Below are 17,443 nucleotides of genomic sequence, written 5' to 3' on the forward strand. Positions count from 1 at the left end.
CCCCCACTGGATGCCCCCTCAACCCTCCCGCCGCCCCCAAATCCACTCTTGACCCAGACCCGCGGGGGTTTGCACCGTGTTTCCCTCCGCAAAGGGAGGGGGGCGCCCCCCACCCAACTAAACCCACTTTTGTGGGGCTGTTTGCGAACACCCCCAAACTGGGTTGTACTCCTCCCTATTTTTTTTTTTCAAATTTAACCCTTTTTTTGGTGCTTTTTAAGCTTTTCTCAAAAAATTACTTTATCTGCAGTCAGGGCTCCCTACAAAACAGGGGGCTCCCCCAAAACACTTTCCCAGCACCCCTGATTAACACCGACACCCCAAGAGTTGCTAATTACCCCCGGACATCCTAATTAGCAAGCTGAACCTCGCTGGGCGCTGGCTGCGGGCTGTAGAGGTGCGGGGGCACCCATGGGTGCCGGGGGTGGGGTGGTGGGCACCGCTTTGCCAGGAGGGGCATTGGGGGCGCGGGGGTGGCTTGGGGGGCTCGCGGGGCTCCCCCGGCGGGGCAGAGCCGGGCGCTGGGGGCCCCCCGGGCCTTCCTGGGGGTGTGCGGGCTCCGAGCACGTGGGGCTTATTGTTGATAGAGCGAAGGAGCGATTTGGGGTAAAACCATTATTTAATGCTGACATTTTTATAAGTTGTAAAGAGAGTAAAAATTCCTCGCGCGGGGGGTAAAGTGTGGGTGCCCCCCACCCTGTTGGAGAGGGGAGAATGCGTTTTTATTCGGATTGAAGAAAATAAAGGCTTGGAGGGGGGAGGTGTATGACAAAATCTACCCCGTTTTGCCCCACAAAAAGGGGCGCTCCTGCTTCACCTGCTGGAGAGGGTGGGGAGCACCCCGAGGTGCTACTATGGCCCCAATATGAAGGATACGGGTGTTAAAAATACCTCCCGGGCCCGATTTCCCCTCAAATTAAGGATGCTGGGGGTCGACCCCAGTGCCTCTCGTGGGTGTTTTGGGGAACATGGGCTCAGTTTTGATTCTCTGATGGCTGATACAGGGTTGAGCCAGCACATCACTTGTGAAAGGAGAACAGAAAGGGATTCTTGTTTTGGTCTTTTTCCTTGTTTTCAGGCTGGGGTAGGCGGGGTGGGGGATCGCTGAGGGAAAAAAAAAATTGCATTTCCTCAGGAAATGGAGTGAAAGCTGGGATTCCAGGAATTTGGTGTTGCAGAGCCGTGGGGGCTTCATGGATCCCCCCTCCCGCGTGTTGTGCCCGGAGCTGCCAATTTCAGCCATGTGCGAAGTACTAAAATAGGTGGAAAAAAGTGAAAGGGGTGGGAAAAAATAGGATCTAAACAGAGATTTTTCCCCACGATAAAATCTTGCAGTTGAGGCTCTTTTGCCTCACGGTTCTCAGGCTCCAGGCGGGCGCCCAGGGGAGATTTTGGGGCTTCGAACAGAGATTTCGGTACAACCGAGGAGGGAAAGCATCTCTTTGTTTTAACCCTTTTTCTTCCCCAGGTGGGTTTTGTGGTTAATTAAAGTGAGGCTGGGATTTGGGATCCGGAGAGAGGATCAGACTTGTTATTAAGTGTGCAAAGGGAGGTTTGGGAATGCTGCTATTGGAAACAAGGCTGAGAACCGGTGCTTTCATTCTGCCTGGAGAAACTGAGGCACGGCTGTGCGGGATTTGGATCAACTCATCCCTTTGGGATTGATGGCAGCGGGATGGCGACATCCAGATGGGTTTAAATCCCCTCCCTGCGCTGATTGCGGGTGAAGGGTTGTGAGTGGTGGCGCTCGGGCCACCGGTGGCAGGGTCAGGGTGGATTTTGGGGTGCTCAGCCCCTCGGTGGGGAGTGGAGCGTTGTTTGCTCCATCGGGAGACAATCTGGCTGGATGGCAGGGCAGTGCCAGGGGGAAGGAAACAGCGGCGGCGGCACGATAAGGGCCGGCTGCCAACCCGTGAGGTTTTCCTTGTTTTTCTGCCGGGGATGAGATAAGAGCCGGGCACAGGCACAAGATAATGCCCGGGGGACACGGCGCCGGGAGGGAGCTCGTCCACAGCTGAAATTCCTGGTGCTGTCGCTTTTGGGTGCTCGCAGGGACGTCTCCGGGTGTTCCACGGTACGCGGGGTTCGTAGAGCGCGGGCGAGCCGGGAGTGTCAGGGAGAAAAGCCATTTTCTCTGCTGCCAGCCGTTCCCAGGTGCCTGGCACTCCGGGGTTCCCTGGCACGGGGGGTCGCTCTCCCCGCTGCAGGGCGGAGGTGGATCCGGATTTATTCCAGGCTGAAGGGGAGGTTGCACAACGCGGCCCCGGGGGAAAGTGAGGCGGGTTCGGGCTTTGCTCAGCTCTTGGCTCCGGCCCTCTTTGCTTTCCATAACCATCCTCCGGCGTTTGTGTAGTGCTTTACTACCTCTGAGCCATTCGGGATTTTGCTCCCTGGAGGAGGAGGTGGCTTTAGGAGGTGTGTAAACCTTCTTTCTCCTTCATCTTCTTCCTCATTCCGAGGCCACTGAGCACCTCTGTTGCTGATCTCCCTGTGCAGATGTCGACCTACAAGCGGGCGACGCTGGATGATGAAGACCCCCTGGAGTCCCTTGGTGACAGTGATGGATACCCCAATGGCTTTCAGGTATAGCTTCATGTGTCTTTTAGGGGGGAAAAGGGGGATTTTGTGTCCTGGCAAGCAGTAAAAGGGGTGCAGAAGGGTTTTCTACCTTTGACCAGTGTCTGGGGGGTAAAGTCCAGTGTGGGCAGAGCCATGTTGGCTCCTGCCACTGCTGCCCTTCGCTCCCCTTCTGGCACAGGGAGCCAGCAGGGCCATATCCTGCCTGCACTGTTTCAACACTCCACCTCTCAGTTTTTCTACTGCCAAACCCCTTCCCAGCATGGCTGGGGTGAGCAATTATTGAAGCACTGGGAGTTTTGTCCCCACACAAAAGGGGATTAGGTTAATTCCTCCCCGAGCAGTGGGAAAGCAGCTTAAAGAGGGCTGCGGGTGGCAAGAAAAAACCCCACTGGTGCCAGTGTCCAGCCTCACCGGGAAAAGATTCAGGTCTGGAGAGACCCTCTCTGTCCTGGCCCCAGTCCCAGCTCCATCAGTCTCTAGAATGGTGGTTTCTGCCCCAAATGTGTTTTTACTTTTCCCGGCGGAGCCATCTCCGCTTGCCGTCACATCGAGATGTTTCCTGGGGATGTTTTTTGGCTGAGTGGGAGTATCCTGTTGAGGCATTTTTTGATGCAGCCCCCACCCTGTCCCAGTGCTGGCAGTGGGGACAGGGACAGCCGTGGGGTTACGCTGTGCTCGAGGAGGGGTTCAGGGTGGCACGGGACAGCAGGTGAGCCCTCCAAAGCGCTCGTCCCGCTCCCTTTCCTGCCATTGTGCCGCCCTTCCTGCCCTGTTTCTGGAAGGCAGCTGCTGCCTTTCCCAGCCCAATCCATGACGGATCCCTCGCCGGGGCTAAATTTCTGCTGTGGGCTGTGGGAAGCAAAATGGGGGCTGCGTCAGTGAGTTTTTCTGCCAGCGGGGAGACGACGCTGCTCTTCCCGCAGGTGAACTTCCGCGGCTCGCGGGGCAGCCGGGGCTGCCCGGGTGCCGAGAAGCAGCTGCTGGTGCTGCTGGGGGTGCTGGCGTTGCTGCTCGTGGCCTGTCTGCTGGGACTCATCTTCCAGTACAGAGCCAGTAAGTCCTTTGCTCATTTTTGGGGGCCAGAACTCCCAGGAAAAGGAGGATCCTGGGCTCAGCCTCTGCATGTGAACACCGAGGCAGAGCAGCTTATCCGAGCAACCAGCAGGGATGGTTTGTTCAAGCTTTGAGCAAACAACTGCGTGGGGATCCTGCCCCCTTGACCAGAGTGGGTTGCTGGGGAGTTCCCAGAATGCAAATTTGGTGCAAGGGTGGGATGCTTACCTGCACTCCTCAGCTCAGGACAGGATTCTTGGGTATCAAACAGGACGTTCAGGTATGGGGTGGGATCTTCGGGCTCAAGACAGGATGGTCACCTGCAGCCCTTCACCCCAGGGCAAGATGCTCAGATGCAGGATAAGGTGTTTCTCTGATCCTTTATCCTGGAACTTGATGGCTGAGCACAGGATGGACTGTTTCTCTGTTGCTTTGATTTTTTAAGACTTTCTAAGCCTTCTGATGTTGACATCCTTGTACAAACTTTCTCACACACTTTCTGTAAATAACTCATTGTTTTGCATTCCTTTATAAAAGAAGAGAAAGTTGATAGCCTGTTAGTCTGTCCAGTGTCATTGGAGAGGTGGCACTGTCCCCCTCCAATCCACTGTCACTCTTGGAAAACTATAAATGTTGGAGTCAGAAAATAAACTTCCCTTTTTTCTTCATCTTGAGAACAGCTGTGTGCACTTGTGTTCTTTTGTGTCCTATAATGATATTTCTCTGCATCCTTCACCCCAGGGTGGATGACTGGGCACTGGGCAGGATCTTTGGGCATAAGATGAGATGCTTGCGCTGGGATAGGATGATAGGGCAGGATGCTCAGACATAGGTCAGCATACTAGTCTATATTGCTTGCTGTAGAGCATGGTAGTAAGGTACAAGGTGGGATGCTTGGAACCAGGTGGGGTATTTGCCTGCATCCTTCAGCTCGGGGCAGGATGCTCTGTGGTGCTGCTCATTCTGCTGCAGCAGAGGAGCTGAACCTGTCCCTGCCCCCCAGGGCCACCTGCCGTGTGCCTGTCAGAAGCCTGCATCTCCATCACCAGCTCCATCCTCAGCTCGCTGGACCGCACGGTGAATCCCTGTGAGGACTTCTTCAGCTACGCCTGCGGGGGCTGGATCAAGGCCAACCCCCTTCCTGATGGTCACTCGCGCTGGGGCACCTTCAACAACCTCTGGGAGCACAACCAGGCCATCATGAAGCACCTGCTGGGTGAGTGTGTGGGAGCAGTGGGACCCTGCAATGCTCAAGGGCCCCAGTGGGTCCCAGGGTTGCCAAAAACATCTGCATGGAAATTCGAGTTTGGAACTGACCTCCAGCATCAAACTGGTCTGTGACACATGTGCTGTGAAGACATTGAGAAATGGATGGCTGTGTTTGCTCTCCTAGATGGTCCTGAGAATTTTTGACTGTGGTGTTGCGAGTCTGTGGTGCTAAGTAGGGAAAAGGCCTCTGCTCTGTAAACCCCATGGTAGCATTCCCAGGAGCTCTGAAATTCAGGATGTGCATTCCAGACTGCATCCAGAGGCTGTAGTGCCCCAGTATCACCCCAAGGATATGTGTTTTTCCTGTGCTATAACTTCCAGCCTTTGTGAGTAGCCTTTTGGGGGGCTGGCTGCTAGTATGGCCATTTTTGAGGGGCCAAAACTCCCCCAGCAAAAGGAGGATCCTGGGCTCAGCCTCTGCGTGCGAATGCTGAAGCAGAGCAGCTTATCTGAGCAACCGGCGGGGACGGTTTGTTCAAGCTTTGAGCAAACAACTGGCTCCTTATCAGCACTTTCCACTGCGCCAGGGCTGATTATCTGGAAAGAGAAGGTTTGGGAAGAGTGTTGTCTTTTGAGAGAAAGGGGGTGGCGCGGGAACAGCTTCATCCCTGGCTTTTCCCGCAGAAATCTGGCGCTGGTTTTACCGGGAGAAGAGACTGGGCCTCCAGCCAAGTGGTCGCGGTCGGCATTTCCTTGAATTCCTTGGAGCTGAGGGACCTTTAGTTAATAAAACCACACAGCTGGGAAGCCAAAGGTGCAAGCTGTGTCATCAGGAAAATAAATTAAAAAACCCCAAAAACCCTCTGGGAAAGCAGAATTTTAGCTGGGGAGATGAAAGGAAGGTTTTGGAGGCAGAGGAGAAAAATGGGTTTATTGTTCCTTTTTGCAGGAATAAATAATACAGGTCTGGGGGGCACCAGCACAGAGGCAAGGGCAGCACCCAGAGCTGGATGATGCTGGGAATATCAGAGCTGCTGGAAAAATAAAAATGCTTTTTGTTTTTTCTTTCTTTATCTTTTGTCCCCAAAGAATTGCAGCAGTCACTGTGGGTGGGAAAGGAGAGGGGGGGCAGGAGGCCAGAAAGGGATGGGGCCAATGGGATGCCCTTGGGGGCATGGTGGGGACTACTGGGACAATCCTTGGCGCCTTTCTGGAGCCTAGCCTTGCCCAAAATGGGGCTGAATCCTTCTGGGTCCAGCAGATGCCCATCCCTGGAGCCCCATGTGATTCTCCCTGGGTACCTCCCACAGAAAACACCACGGCCAATGTATCCAGCGAGGCAGAGCGCAAGGCACAGCGCTATTACCAAGCCTGCATGAACGAGAGCAAGATCGAGGAGCTGCGTGCCACCCCACTCATGGAACTCATCCAAAAGGTTTGTCCCGGTCCTTGTGGAAAAGCCATCTTCCCTCTGCAGAATGGGGGGAAAAGCTCAGTCATGGGCAGCCCCAGCACTCTCCATACTTCATTCTTGGTGCTTCCTGCAGAAGAGCATCCCCCAGGTCAGCCAGGCAGAGATTTATAATCCTATAATGGGGCTTTTTAGCCCCCTTGCAAGATATTTCCCCCCAGGATGGATATTGAGAGGATATTGAAGCAATTTCAGGTGGTTGTTTCTTACTCAGAAGCTGCTTGCTGTCTGTCCCCAGCTGGGTGGCTGGAACATCACAGGTACCTGTGCCGGTGACAACTTCAACGAGACGCTGCGGGAGGTGACGGCGCATTATCGCACCTCGCCCTTCTTTTCCGTCTACGTCAGCGCCGACTCCAAGAACTCCAACAGCAACGTCATCCAGGTGGATCAGTCGGGGCTGGGCCTGCCATCGCGGGATTACTACCTGAACAAGACAGAGAACGAGAAGGTGAGGGTGTCAGGGGAAATGTGGGTTGGCTGGGGGGATGCCGTGGGTGGGTGGCACCTGCCGTGCTCATCCCACTTGCCCGACCGCGCAGGTGCTTGCCGGGTACCTGAACTACATGGTGCAGCTGGGGATGTTCCTGGGAGGCATCGATGAGGAGTCAACGCGGCAGCAGATGCAGCAGATCCTGGACTTTGAGACGGCCTTGGCCAACATCACCATCCCGCAGGAGAAGCACCGGGATGAGGAGGTCATCTACCATAAAATGACAGCAGGAGAACTAAAGGTAGGAATGGAGCTGGCAAGTTTCCCCATTCTGCTGTTGTTTGGGAAGTGTGGTGCACGGGTGGAGGTGACGCAGCTCCTCTGGGAATCCTGACACCAGCTGACGCAGCCTGGGAAGCTCTTGTGCAATAGCTTGGCCTACATCCTCCTTGGGGAAATCCTACCCTGACCCTTCCTCCCAGCCTCTGGACCACCCCTGGGGCCAGCAGCTATCTTACTGCAGCACTTATGTCCTCCTGGGACTGCTGCCCTTGGACGTCAGCCTGGTCACCTCCCAGTGTCCCCAGAGGGGCTGTAATATGTGTCAACATCTCTGACACCCACCCCACTTTCTTTTCCTTCTTTGTGGGAGGAAATTGTTTACTACCCTTCAACCTTTCAAGGATGCTGCTGTTATAGGAACTGGCCTCTGCAAAATCAGCTGAATTCATCAAATGGGGATTGACAGAGCCAATTCCAGCTCAAGAAGCAGCTGCCACCCCCTGCGATGGTTTTTAGGTCCATAGCAGCACTGTGGCTTTTGCAGGAGCTGGCACCGGCTGTGGACTGGATGCCCTTCCTCTCCACGGTCTTCTACCCTGTGGAGCTCAATGAGTCAGAGCCCGTTGTGGTCTATGCCAAGGAGTACCTGGAGCAGGTCTCTGACCTCATCCTGGCCACGGATAAGTGGTGAGAACCCCCAGCCTGTACAGAGACCTGGGTGCCCAGGGTGGGCAGGAATGTGCTGCTGCCTACTCACCTCCTCTCACCATAGTCTCCTCAACAACTACATGATCTGGAACCTGGTGCGGAAAACCAGCCCTCTCCTTGACCAGCGCTTCCGGGATGCCGAGGAAAAATTCATGGAAGTGATGTATGGGACAAAGAAGGTGAGGCTGAAGTCCTCTGTGCCCCTGAATCACCATTCAAATGGTGATGGCTTTTTATCCCAATGCCCTCTCATGTGGCATCCAAACAATAGAGATGTGGGGCAGCTTTTGGGGTGGCAGAGGGTTGGATGGGCCAGGTGGAGCAAGGGGTGGGAATGTGGAGGGCTTTGTTCCGTGCCGCCGCTGATGACCACCTCCTGTCCCATGCAGAGCTGCCTCCCGCGCTGGAAGTTTTGCATCAGTGACACAGACAACAACCTGGGCTTCGCTCTGGGGGCCATGTTTGTCAAGGCCACCTTTGCTGAGGACAGCAAGCAGGTGGTACGTCCCCAAGGCAGCAGCGTGCGAGTCCCGGTGCTGGGAAAGCCTCTGCAGTGGTGGGACTGTCGGGGCAGACAATGTTTCTCTGTCCACCATGGAGCAGTCACTGTGGGTGGGAAAGGAGTTTCTCTGTCCACCGTGTTGCATTCACTGTGCATCTCTGCATGCCGGGCTTTTCACCGTGTGTTGTCTTGGCCTCCCAGCCTCTTCTTCCCTGTGGTGTGAAGGTCCTTGACCTCTCTGGGACAGGAAGCCAGCTCTTTGGACTGACGCTGTGCTGCCTTGTTTTGTCTAGGCGGAGGAAATGATTGCAGAGATTAAAACTGCCTTCGAGGAAAGCCTGGAGACCCTGCAGTGGATGGATGAAGAGACGAGGAAATCAGCCAAAGAGAAGGTGAGGCGGCAGTGGCTGCGCTGGGGAGGGGATGAAGGTGGAGGATGGCAGAACAGGGTGGGCCTGTCCTCCATCTCTGGCACTGAGAGCACTCTGGTCCTTGTCACCCTCCAGGCAGATGCCATCTACAACATGATTGGCTATCCCAAATTCATCATGGACCCCAAGGAGCTGGATAAAGTATTTAATGACGTGAGTAGGTCAGATATGTCCCCTGGGTTTTCTATAGGAGGTACAGGATGTGTCTGTATCACCATGGCCTCAGGGCAGCCTTGAACCCCAGGTTTCCTCCAGAAGGGTCTCACTGATGTCCTTGGCCCTTCTCTTGGGACTTCTCAGAGAGCTGTGGGCCAGTCCTGGGGTGGCTGGGGCTCTTGGGATCCCTGCCTGGGAAAAGGAGGAGCTGTTTTCCGTAATGGTGATTCATTTCCCTCCAGAGACTCTACAGATGTTGGAGAGGAGGAGAAACAGGAGAAGCCATAACTCTGCTGGCTCTGGAGGCTCAGACATGACTGTGAAGGGAGGAGTGGGGCTGGGTGATCACCACACACCCCTCACGCCTTGTTCTTTTGCAGTACGAGGCCGTGTCCGACCTCTATTTTGAGAACGTCATGCAGTTTTACAACTTCTCAGCCAGGGTCACAGCTGACCAGCTCCGGAAACCGCCAAACCGGGACCAGTAAGTCCTCTGCTCCACTTCCCTGTTGTACTCAGTGGGGAATATCAGCATATCTGGAGCACTGGGATTTGGTGTCCACCAGCCTGTACTGGTTTTGAGGAGATAAAATTTAGGACAACGGCTTTGCAACAAAAGTGGATGTTGTTGGAGCAAACACTGGTGATGGCTTGTGTTGCCATGTTGGCCGTGTTTGTGTTCCTGCAGGTGGAGCATGACACCTCCAACAGTCAACGCATATTACTCTCCCACCAAGAATGAGATTGTCTTCCCTGCTGGCATCCTCCAGGCCCCCTTTTACACTCGTGCATCCCCCAAGTAAGAGCCATGGGAAAACGGAGGGCAGGATTCCCAGCTTTCCTTCTACATCTTCTATATCTAAATCTCTGGCTAAATTTCATGGCTGTGGAGAGCAAAAGCTGCTTTGTTAATGTCTGCATTACCTTCCTGCAGGTCCCTGAATTTTGGTGGGATTGGTGTGGTGGTGGGCCATGAGTTGACACATGCCTTTGATGACCAAGGTACAACCATGGCCACGTGGGTGGGCAGCTGGAGGGGTGGCCAGTATGAGATGAAGAATCCACTGTGTTTTTGCAGGCCGGGAATATGACAAAGATGGCAACCTGCGTCCCTGGTGGAAGAATTCCTCCGTGGAGGCCTTCAAGCATCAGACAGCGTGCATGGTGGAGCAGTATGGTAACTACACTGTCAATGGTGAGGCAGTCAATGGCAAGCACACCCTCGGGGAGAACATCGCCGACAATGGGGGCCTCAAGGCCGCCTACCGGGTACGACCACGGGGCTGGGGAGATTCGAAGGGGGACATGATGTGGTGGGATTTGTGCTATCTCCTGAGCCCACTGTGCTCCCTGGTTTTCAGGCATATCAGAACTGGCTGAAAAAGAATGGAGATGAAGAAAGACTCCCAACTCTTGGCCTCACCAACTACCAGCTCTTCTTCGTTGGCTTTGCACAGGTACATATGGTGACCTTGGGAGGGTGGGCACACAGATTTTTGGAGGCAGAGCATGCCCAGATGGGAGGGTGTGATGGCAAAACAGAGTCCTCCAGAGATGATGTAGTGGATGGAGAACGAGATTGGGGTGGTGCTGGTTACAAAGGAAGATAAAGCTGCAGCTCGAGCTGCCTTGGCTGCTGTCACGCAGGCAGAGAGGTTGGATTCAGCACCGGGCTGGCCCCATGGTGATGGGTGTCAGTACTCAGGCCCCTTGCCCTCCATTTGCAGGTGTGGTGCTCAGTTCGCACACCAGAGAGCTCACACGAGGGGCTCATCACCGACCCCCACAGCCCCTCGCGTTTCCGCGTCATCGGCACCGTCTCCAACTCCCGGGAGTTCGCGGAGCACTTCAGCTGCCCCCCGGGCTCCCCCATGAACCCCCTCAAGAAGTGTGAAGTCTGGTGATGGGCGAGTGCCCCAGGGAACCAGCGGCTGGTTGCTTTGTCCTCTGCCAACAGCTGGGCTTCCCCAGTCCTTTGAGGCTCAAACCACTTCTCCATGCCACGGAGAGCCCGACTCTTCAGCCAGAGCAGTGTCTGTGCCCCTGGCTTTGTCCGAGGTTCAATCCACTGTGAAAACTCCTCATCCCCCTGCTTGTTGGTGAAATGACTTCGGTTTGGGGGTCTCTTCTTTGCCACCGTGACCGGGCCAAGTGCCGAGGCACAGGCATCTGTGGGGACTGCCTGTATTTACACACACAGCGCTCCAGCCTGACCCACCACATGGAAAACCCCTCTGTTTTGGAGGTGATAAAGCGAACCCCCAGCAGTGGCAGGTTTGTCTGCCTGTCTAAATACACCTGATGTACCACCTTCTCTCCAAAGATGCGCACACGAGGGTGGAAAGTATTTTAAGATATATTTTTTTGGGGGAGGGGGGAAATACATATATTTTTTTCATGTGTTGTGGAATACACTGGAAATTTTCAGGGAAAATGCATTTAAAAGCCTTTTTTTAGTAAAAGATTAGTATATTTATTATTTTTTTTTACTTAGTGCAGCCGTAGGTGCAGTACCCTGTGGTGAGTCCCTTGGCCAGGGAAGCTGGGTAGGGCTATGGATATCTTTCCAGTCTTGGATCCTGTGTTTCTCTGGGAGGGACTATCCTTAGAGGATGCTGATGGGAAAATTAGGGACATCAGGCCTGGGGACAGGGCTGGAGGATGCCGCAAGTCACAGGCTGTGCTGGGATGCTGCAGCTCCTGGGATTAGCTTTAATTTCAGAGTGTAAAGGGAAAAATTGACGTAACCAAAGATGTAACCAAGGTGGTGATGGGGTGGATGAAGCATCCTGTTCTCCCTCCTCTCTCCTCTGAAGCCAGGCCAGCCAGGATTTCCTGGCCCTAAAGCTTCCCAGACAAGTGCAGGCGGTTCCTGCCGCTGCTTCTCTCATGCCAGGCCTGCCCTCTGCCTGGGAAACTGCAAGCCCCAAAAGCACCATGTGCCCCCAGAACTCCGTCCCTCCACAGCTGGTTTGGCACCAGTGTGAGAAGTGATCAGGATGGGGCTGAGGGACTTTTTTAAGGGATGTTTTTAATACTTGTTTTGAGGGGAAAGCACTGACAGGAGCTCAGGTGCTGTGTGTTGTCTTCTTGCTCTAGACAAAGCAGAGACCTAGAGGGATTTTTAATATTTATATGTAAAGGGAGGGATGGAAGGGGCTGGGTTTTTGTAACTATTTTTTCACCCTACGCGTGAGGCTTATTGTAATTGAAATAATAAATACTTTTTACTGGATTTGGAGCTGATCATGACTCAAATTTTCTTATAGCAGGAGGGCCTGCATCCATTTATTTGTGCTCTTCTCTCTGTCTGCACCACTGAGACTGTCCCGTACTGACAAAACTGAGCCATCAAGGCTTTTCCCAGCCTGTGCTTGGTGACTGCTGCCTCTCTTGGAGGCTAAATCGAGGGGTTTTTGCCCAAAACCCTCACTCTCACTTCGGGTGGCTCTTTGCTTTCCATCTCTATGGCATGGCCCCACACAGCTCCCTGGCAGGGAGGTCTTTCCCAGATGCTTTTCCTTCCTCCTGGGTGAGTTTTTGGCTGGCTGGGCCGCAGTTGGATCCAGCAGCACAGGCCCCGTGCAGGTTTCCCTCCAAACTCCCTTATTTATGGCTTGGTGATGCTGGTGGGATGCTGCCAGGTCCATAACAGGCCAACATTTACTCTGAGCAGATGCTCCATGGCTTCATCAAGCTTACCCAAGAAATGCAAGGCAGGACCTGGACTGCAGGCTCCCTGCAAGCCTCACCCCAGCGCCTGGCAGGGCTGATGGTCATTAACTACACCAAGGATTGGGTACTCCTTTGCTATTTAACCTAGGAATTGTTATCAGGGGCTGGATTTGGGGCAAAACTAGGAGGCTGCAGCCCACTGGTAGCAAACTTTTGGGAATATAGAGTGTTTCTGCTGCTGGCACGGGCAGGACTGAGCCAGCAGTGAGCTGGGGACATGGATGTTGCATAAATAAGACATTAAAATACGTCTCTGACTGTTTTTACCGTGTTTTCTCACCCAGATGGAATCAAAATGTAGTAATAGCACTGACTTTCTGCTTGCACAGCTCGGTGTGAGGCCCTCGGTTTCCTGCAGCGCTGAGAGCGGCCGTGGCCGTTGTTTTCCCTGAGATGTGCCTGGAAATGGCGCAAACCCGCAGAGGGCGATGGAGCCGAGAAAATCGCTGCCTGCACACTCCAGTGCTCGGCTGGCAGGAGCCAGCGATGTTACCCGAGTCCTGTTTTGGTCTGGATGTGGCCCCACATGTTTGAATTGTGGTGGAATACCTGCATTCCTAGGGAAAGCGAAGAACAGCGTGGGTGTAAGGCAAAGAAGAATAGAGTGGGGCTGGGTGAGAGGGTGTTTTCCCAGCTGCACAGGAGCAAGGAAGGGAGCACAGGCGTCACATGGAGATGCTGTTAGAAGTGGTTTAACCATCCAAACAGGAAACACTTTGGGACTTAGTTGCAGGGAGGGACCAGGCAGGTGATGGCTCAGGGACAGCCCCAGGGCAGGAAGGACTTCGAGGGTGACCATGAGCTGTGTTGTGGTGGGGGACACCGTGGTCAAGGCTGTCTGTGCTGGGTGCAGGTGGGGGGAGTTTTCCTCCCTGGGAGGCTGCGGGCACAGGGAGAGCGGGCAGGAGGTGAATCATCCCGCTCTGTGCCAGCTCCTGGTGTGGGCTTGCCTGGTCCTGGGTGGTATTCGCTTTATTGTGAGCTCAGCTGTGCCCTGGAGGGCTGAGTCGTTGTTTGCTGAGGGCTGAGCCTGGGCAGGGGGAAGAATGGGGAAAGCTGCAAGCAGGACCTTTTTGTTTTTCTTTTTTTTTTTATGTTGGGTGATTGTTGTTGTTTTTTTTTTTTTTTGGGTTATTGTTGGTTTTTTTTTTTTTTTTGTCTGGAGGGTGTTGGAAGAGGAACAGTGCGGGAAAAGCAGGAGAAGCCAACGAGGGAGGTGCTGCTGTGCTGTGCTGTGTGAAAGCAGGCACCTGGAGCATGCTGGAGCCTACAAACAGAGCTGGAAATGGGGGTTGTTCATAGGTTTAATGGGGCCAAGACAGCTGGTGAGAGGCTGAACCCAACCATCTGAACTGCCCCTCTCCTTCCTGCTTTGTTTCCTCCAGGTAGGATCTGACCCCTGACACCTCACAACAGTTCTGAGGTCACCTTGTGGAACAACCAGATTATAGGGCCAAAAGCTTCCCTGAACAAGCCATACCTTCCTGAAGGCAGGAGAATGGGGAGTGGCAGGTGGGGAGCAAGTTTCTAAATCCCACCTTGCAGCTGGGATCTGCTCATTCTGATCACTGAGTTTTCACTCAGAGCCAAGCTGAGTCAACAAGAAGGCTGTATCTCCTCACTCACTCCCAGGACCATGGCTTTGTGCTTTTCTCACTTTATGCTCTTCTCTTCACAAGCATCCCTCCAGGGGATATCCCAATCCTGTATTTTTTGAAGTTCACCGACAGCTCCAGCATTCCTACTGCACTCTGTGTGTGGGGTTGTGTCTCTGCTGTGGCAGGTACAGGAGAGACTGGTGGGACTGGAAAAAGGGCTGGTGATGCTCTGAAACAGGAGCTCAGCCCTGTAGGCTCCAGCTGCCCACGGTGACACCTCGGTGCCCAGGTGCTAACAGAGCTAGCAGGAAAAAGAGGAGGAAAAACAAAATGGAGAGGCGGCAAGAAGGGTGTGAATCCAGCTGGAACTCAGGCTCCAAAATCTGCAGGATTTGTTGGCCAAATCATCCTACATAAGGTAGAGAGGAGACATATCTGCTTTTTCTTCTCGGGAAAAAATAAAAAGAAGGGAAAAACATGGCTGGGGAGAGACTTTGACACTGCAAGGGCTTTAGGCAGAGCTGGGAGCCTGGCTCCTTCGCCTGGCCAGCACATTTTGGGAGCTTCAGCAGACAATATGGTGGAAATGCCATTTTTTTTTCCTTTCTAAAGAGGCAAAAAAGTGTTATATGCAAAGATCCTGGAGTTGGGAAGCTTTTTCACAGCTGTGTTTACAGGCAGCTATTTCTGTAGAACAGAGGCAGCCGTGGATGTCAATTTGCTTTTGAGATGAATTTCCTTCCATGCAAAGGGGGGTAGCTAGAGAAGGGCTGTGCCAGGAGATGGTCATGGAATGGCACCAACCCCCCAGAACACACATCTCTACTTGCACTGTCCAAATAAAAACAGACAAGTCTTTACCAGCTGTGGAGGGAGAACTGTCTTCCCAGCAGGAGAGGTGTGCTGTGAACACAGCAGCTCTCTGGGATGCTGAGAGATCTATTAGTACCTGGGCAAATCCCATACCATGAGAGAAGTTCCTCCTTTGACTCCCATTTTTGGGGAGTGGAGGAGTACTTGGCCTTTCTTTTTGGTCCTCCTTATTTCTCTCTTCAGTTTTCCTGGTGGGGAGTTAGTTAATATGGCAGGCTGAAGGCTGAGGAAAACTAACTCAGAAAAACCAGCCCCTTTAAATATTTGTTCCTGGATTCAGATAGAAATATTCCCCAGTCAGGACTTCTTTACAGGCTGGCAGGGCTTGGTTGGGCTCTTTTCTCTCAAAAAGAAAATCTGAGTGTTTCCTATTTCCCCCCATTTCCCACAGGCAGTGTGAGGTGTGTATGAGCTCACCTCCTCCCAGGTATTTCCCTTACCCCGATGCTGAACAAAGAGCACAGAAGGGGACACTGAGCAGCACATGATCACCTTCCCCTGCCCCACTAATAATGCCTGCTGGCACTGCAGGAGGTGGCTGTACCCTGCGGGTAGCATGTGAGTAAGTGATAAAGCATTCTAGTTGCAGGGCTGCTTTTACTGGAGACCTGTGTGGCAGCTCCCAGCTTTGCTCCTGAGAACACACCTCAGAGGAGGGAGAGCTTCTGGACTCACTGCAATCCTTGGGTGCCCTAAACCTGCCCTGCACAACCCCATTGTTCAATAACTCAGAGTCTGACCCCAAAGGGAAAACGTACTCAGGACCCTTCTACTATCTTTTGCCCACTGTGCTGAGTTCTGCTCCAGTGAACAACACCCAGTCCAGATTCTCCACTGTCAGATTTATATTTAAAATTCAAAATTACTTCTCTGTGTATAAACAGGACCATTGCACAGACAAGGATGGATGCGACTTCTCAGGCAGGTTTTCTTTAGTGCACAAGACCTCTCCTCTCAGCTGGTACTCTCCAGGTGCCTGAATACACCACCATGAGAGCTGTTCACTTCAGTAAAAGAAGCTTTTCACATTTAAGGGTTTCTTTGTGATTGAATTAAAGCATTATCTTCCTCCTAAACTTGCAGCTGCTCAGAATTTGCAGCGGACGGGACACAAATGAGCTCTGGGAAGGTTTCCTAGAGCAGCACGCCAGGCTGGTGGCTGGGGCAGCAATACCTGTGGGCACAGCGAGGGTGCTGGGAGCGTCTCCCTGGGACGTGCGGTGCGGCAGGAACGCTGGAAGGTGCCAGCGGGTTGGAATGAGCCCTCGGCAGCCAGCGGCGAGGCAGGACAAGTCAGGACAATCTGGCAGCTGCCGGAATCTGTTCTGGGGTGCCTTTTATCTCCCTGAGATGGTACAAACCACCTTGGCCGCTGCCAAGCTCAGGTGGTGGCCGTGAGGAGGGTTCTGCAGGTTAGGTGTGAAATGGTGAGTGTGGTGGTGATGGTGTGGCTACCCTGGGAGGGTGATGGCTTGGTGTGACCATGGGGTCAGGTGGACATGTCTCCCACAAGGGCAGGTCTGGAGGAGCCCCATTGCCACAGGTGGGCTGCCTTGGGGGTCCCGGGGTGCCTCACAGCCACCCTGTCACCCTCAGGACTGTCTGCCCTCATGAGGGGCCGCAGTGTGGCCCCTGTCAGCTGCCCCAGGAGCTGGGAATTGGGACTGGGAGATGTACGGCTGGTAATGGAGCGGGTGGTGAGGTTTTTTAGGTAAGTCCCTTCCTCGCGCCCATGGTAGGGTGGATTCTGTGGGACCCCTCACAGCCAAGGGGGTCCTGGGGGTCCCAGGCTTCCATGTTGCATTCAGGGCTGCCGGCCCTCACGATACCTCGGGGGGGCTGTGGTGCTGCACCTTCCAGTCCCTCCAGACGCCAGGAATTGGGGCTGGGGGTGAATTTTGGGGCAGCGGAAGCCCTCAGTGGGGTGGCTGCTGAGGAACCTCAGAGGCCCCCTGACAGCGTCGGGCCAACCCCTCACCCTCAAGCATTGTCGAAGTCTCTCCGAGCCGAGCCGAATATGCCCGAAGCTGTGCCCGCGCCGATCCCGAGGGATTCCGAAAATCGCCGAGAAGCTCCGAAGAGCTACGAGCGGGGCGGGATTCCCTCTTCCGAGCGCCACCGAAGATTCCCGACTTGTCTCAAGCCCTCGTCTTCCGGAAATAGCCGAAGTTTACCGAGTGCGAGGGTCACGGGAGGTGCTGGCCCGAGAGGGGAGGGAGGGGGTGCAGGGCAAGGCGCTTGCGCGCGCGAAAGCCTCTCCGGAAGAACCCGAGGTTTGCCGAGCGGCGCTAGCTGACGAGCGATTCCGGAAAGAGCCGAAGGTTGCCGATCAGAGGTGGGCCGAGCGACTCCGGAAAGAGCCGAAGGTCGCCGATCGGCTCTGGGGCGGCGGGCGCCGGACCGGGCCCAAGC

At 54.1% G+C, this 17,443-nt stretch overlaps 1 protein-coding gene across 1 annotated transcript; it reads left to right on the plus strand.

Moving 5' to 3' along the window:
* The first annotated feature begins 2,362 nt into the window (after positions 1–2,362).
* ECE1 (endothelin converting enzyme 1) lies at positions 2,363–12,060 on the plus strand. The gene is made up of 18 exons (XM_005428216.3): positions 2,363–2,415; positions 2,497–2,583; positions 3,504–3,633; positions 4,637–4,849; positions 6,153–6,277; positions 6,552–6,764; positions 6,856–7,047; positions 7,573–7,715; positions 7,801–7,915; positions 8,126–8,236; positions 8,532–8,630; positions 8,745–8,822; positions 9,206–9,309; positions 9,514–9,624; positions 9,760–9,827; positions 9,904–10,094; positions 10,187–10,282; positions 10,553–12,060. The coding sequence occupies exons 2-18, from the start codon at positions 2,497–2,499 to the stop codon at positions 10,727–10,729; spliced, it is 2,253 nt and encodes a 750-aa protein (XP_005428273.1). The 5' UTR covers positions 2,363–2,415; the 3' UTR covers positions 10,730–12,060.
* Positions 12,061–17,443: the final 5,383 nt, after the last annotated feature.

The sequence above is a fragment of the Geospiza fortis genome, unplaced genomic scaffold (assembly GCF_000277835.1).
Source record: "Geospiza fortis unplaced genomic scaffold, GeoFor_1.0 scaffold4, whole genome shotgun sequence".
In the NCBI taxonomy this organism is placed as follows: Eukaryota; Metazoa; Chordata; class Aves; order Passeriformes; family Thraupidae; genus Geospiza; species Geospiza fortis.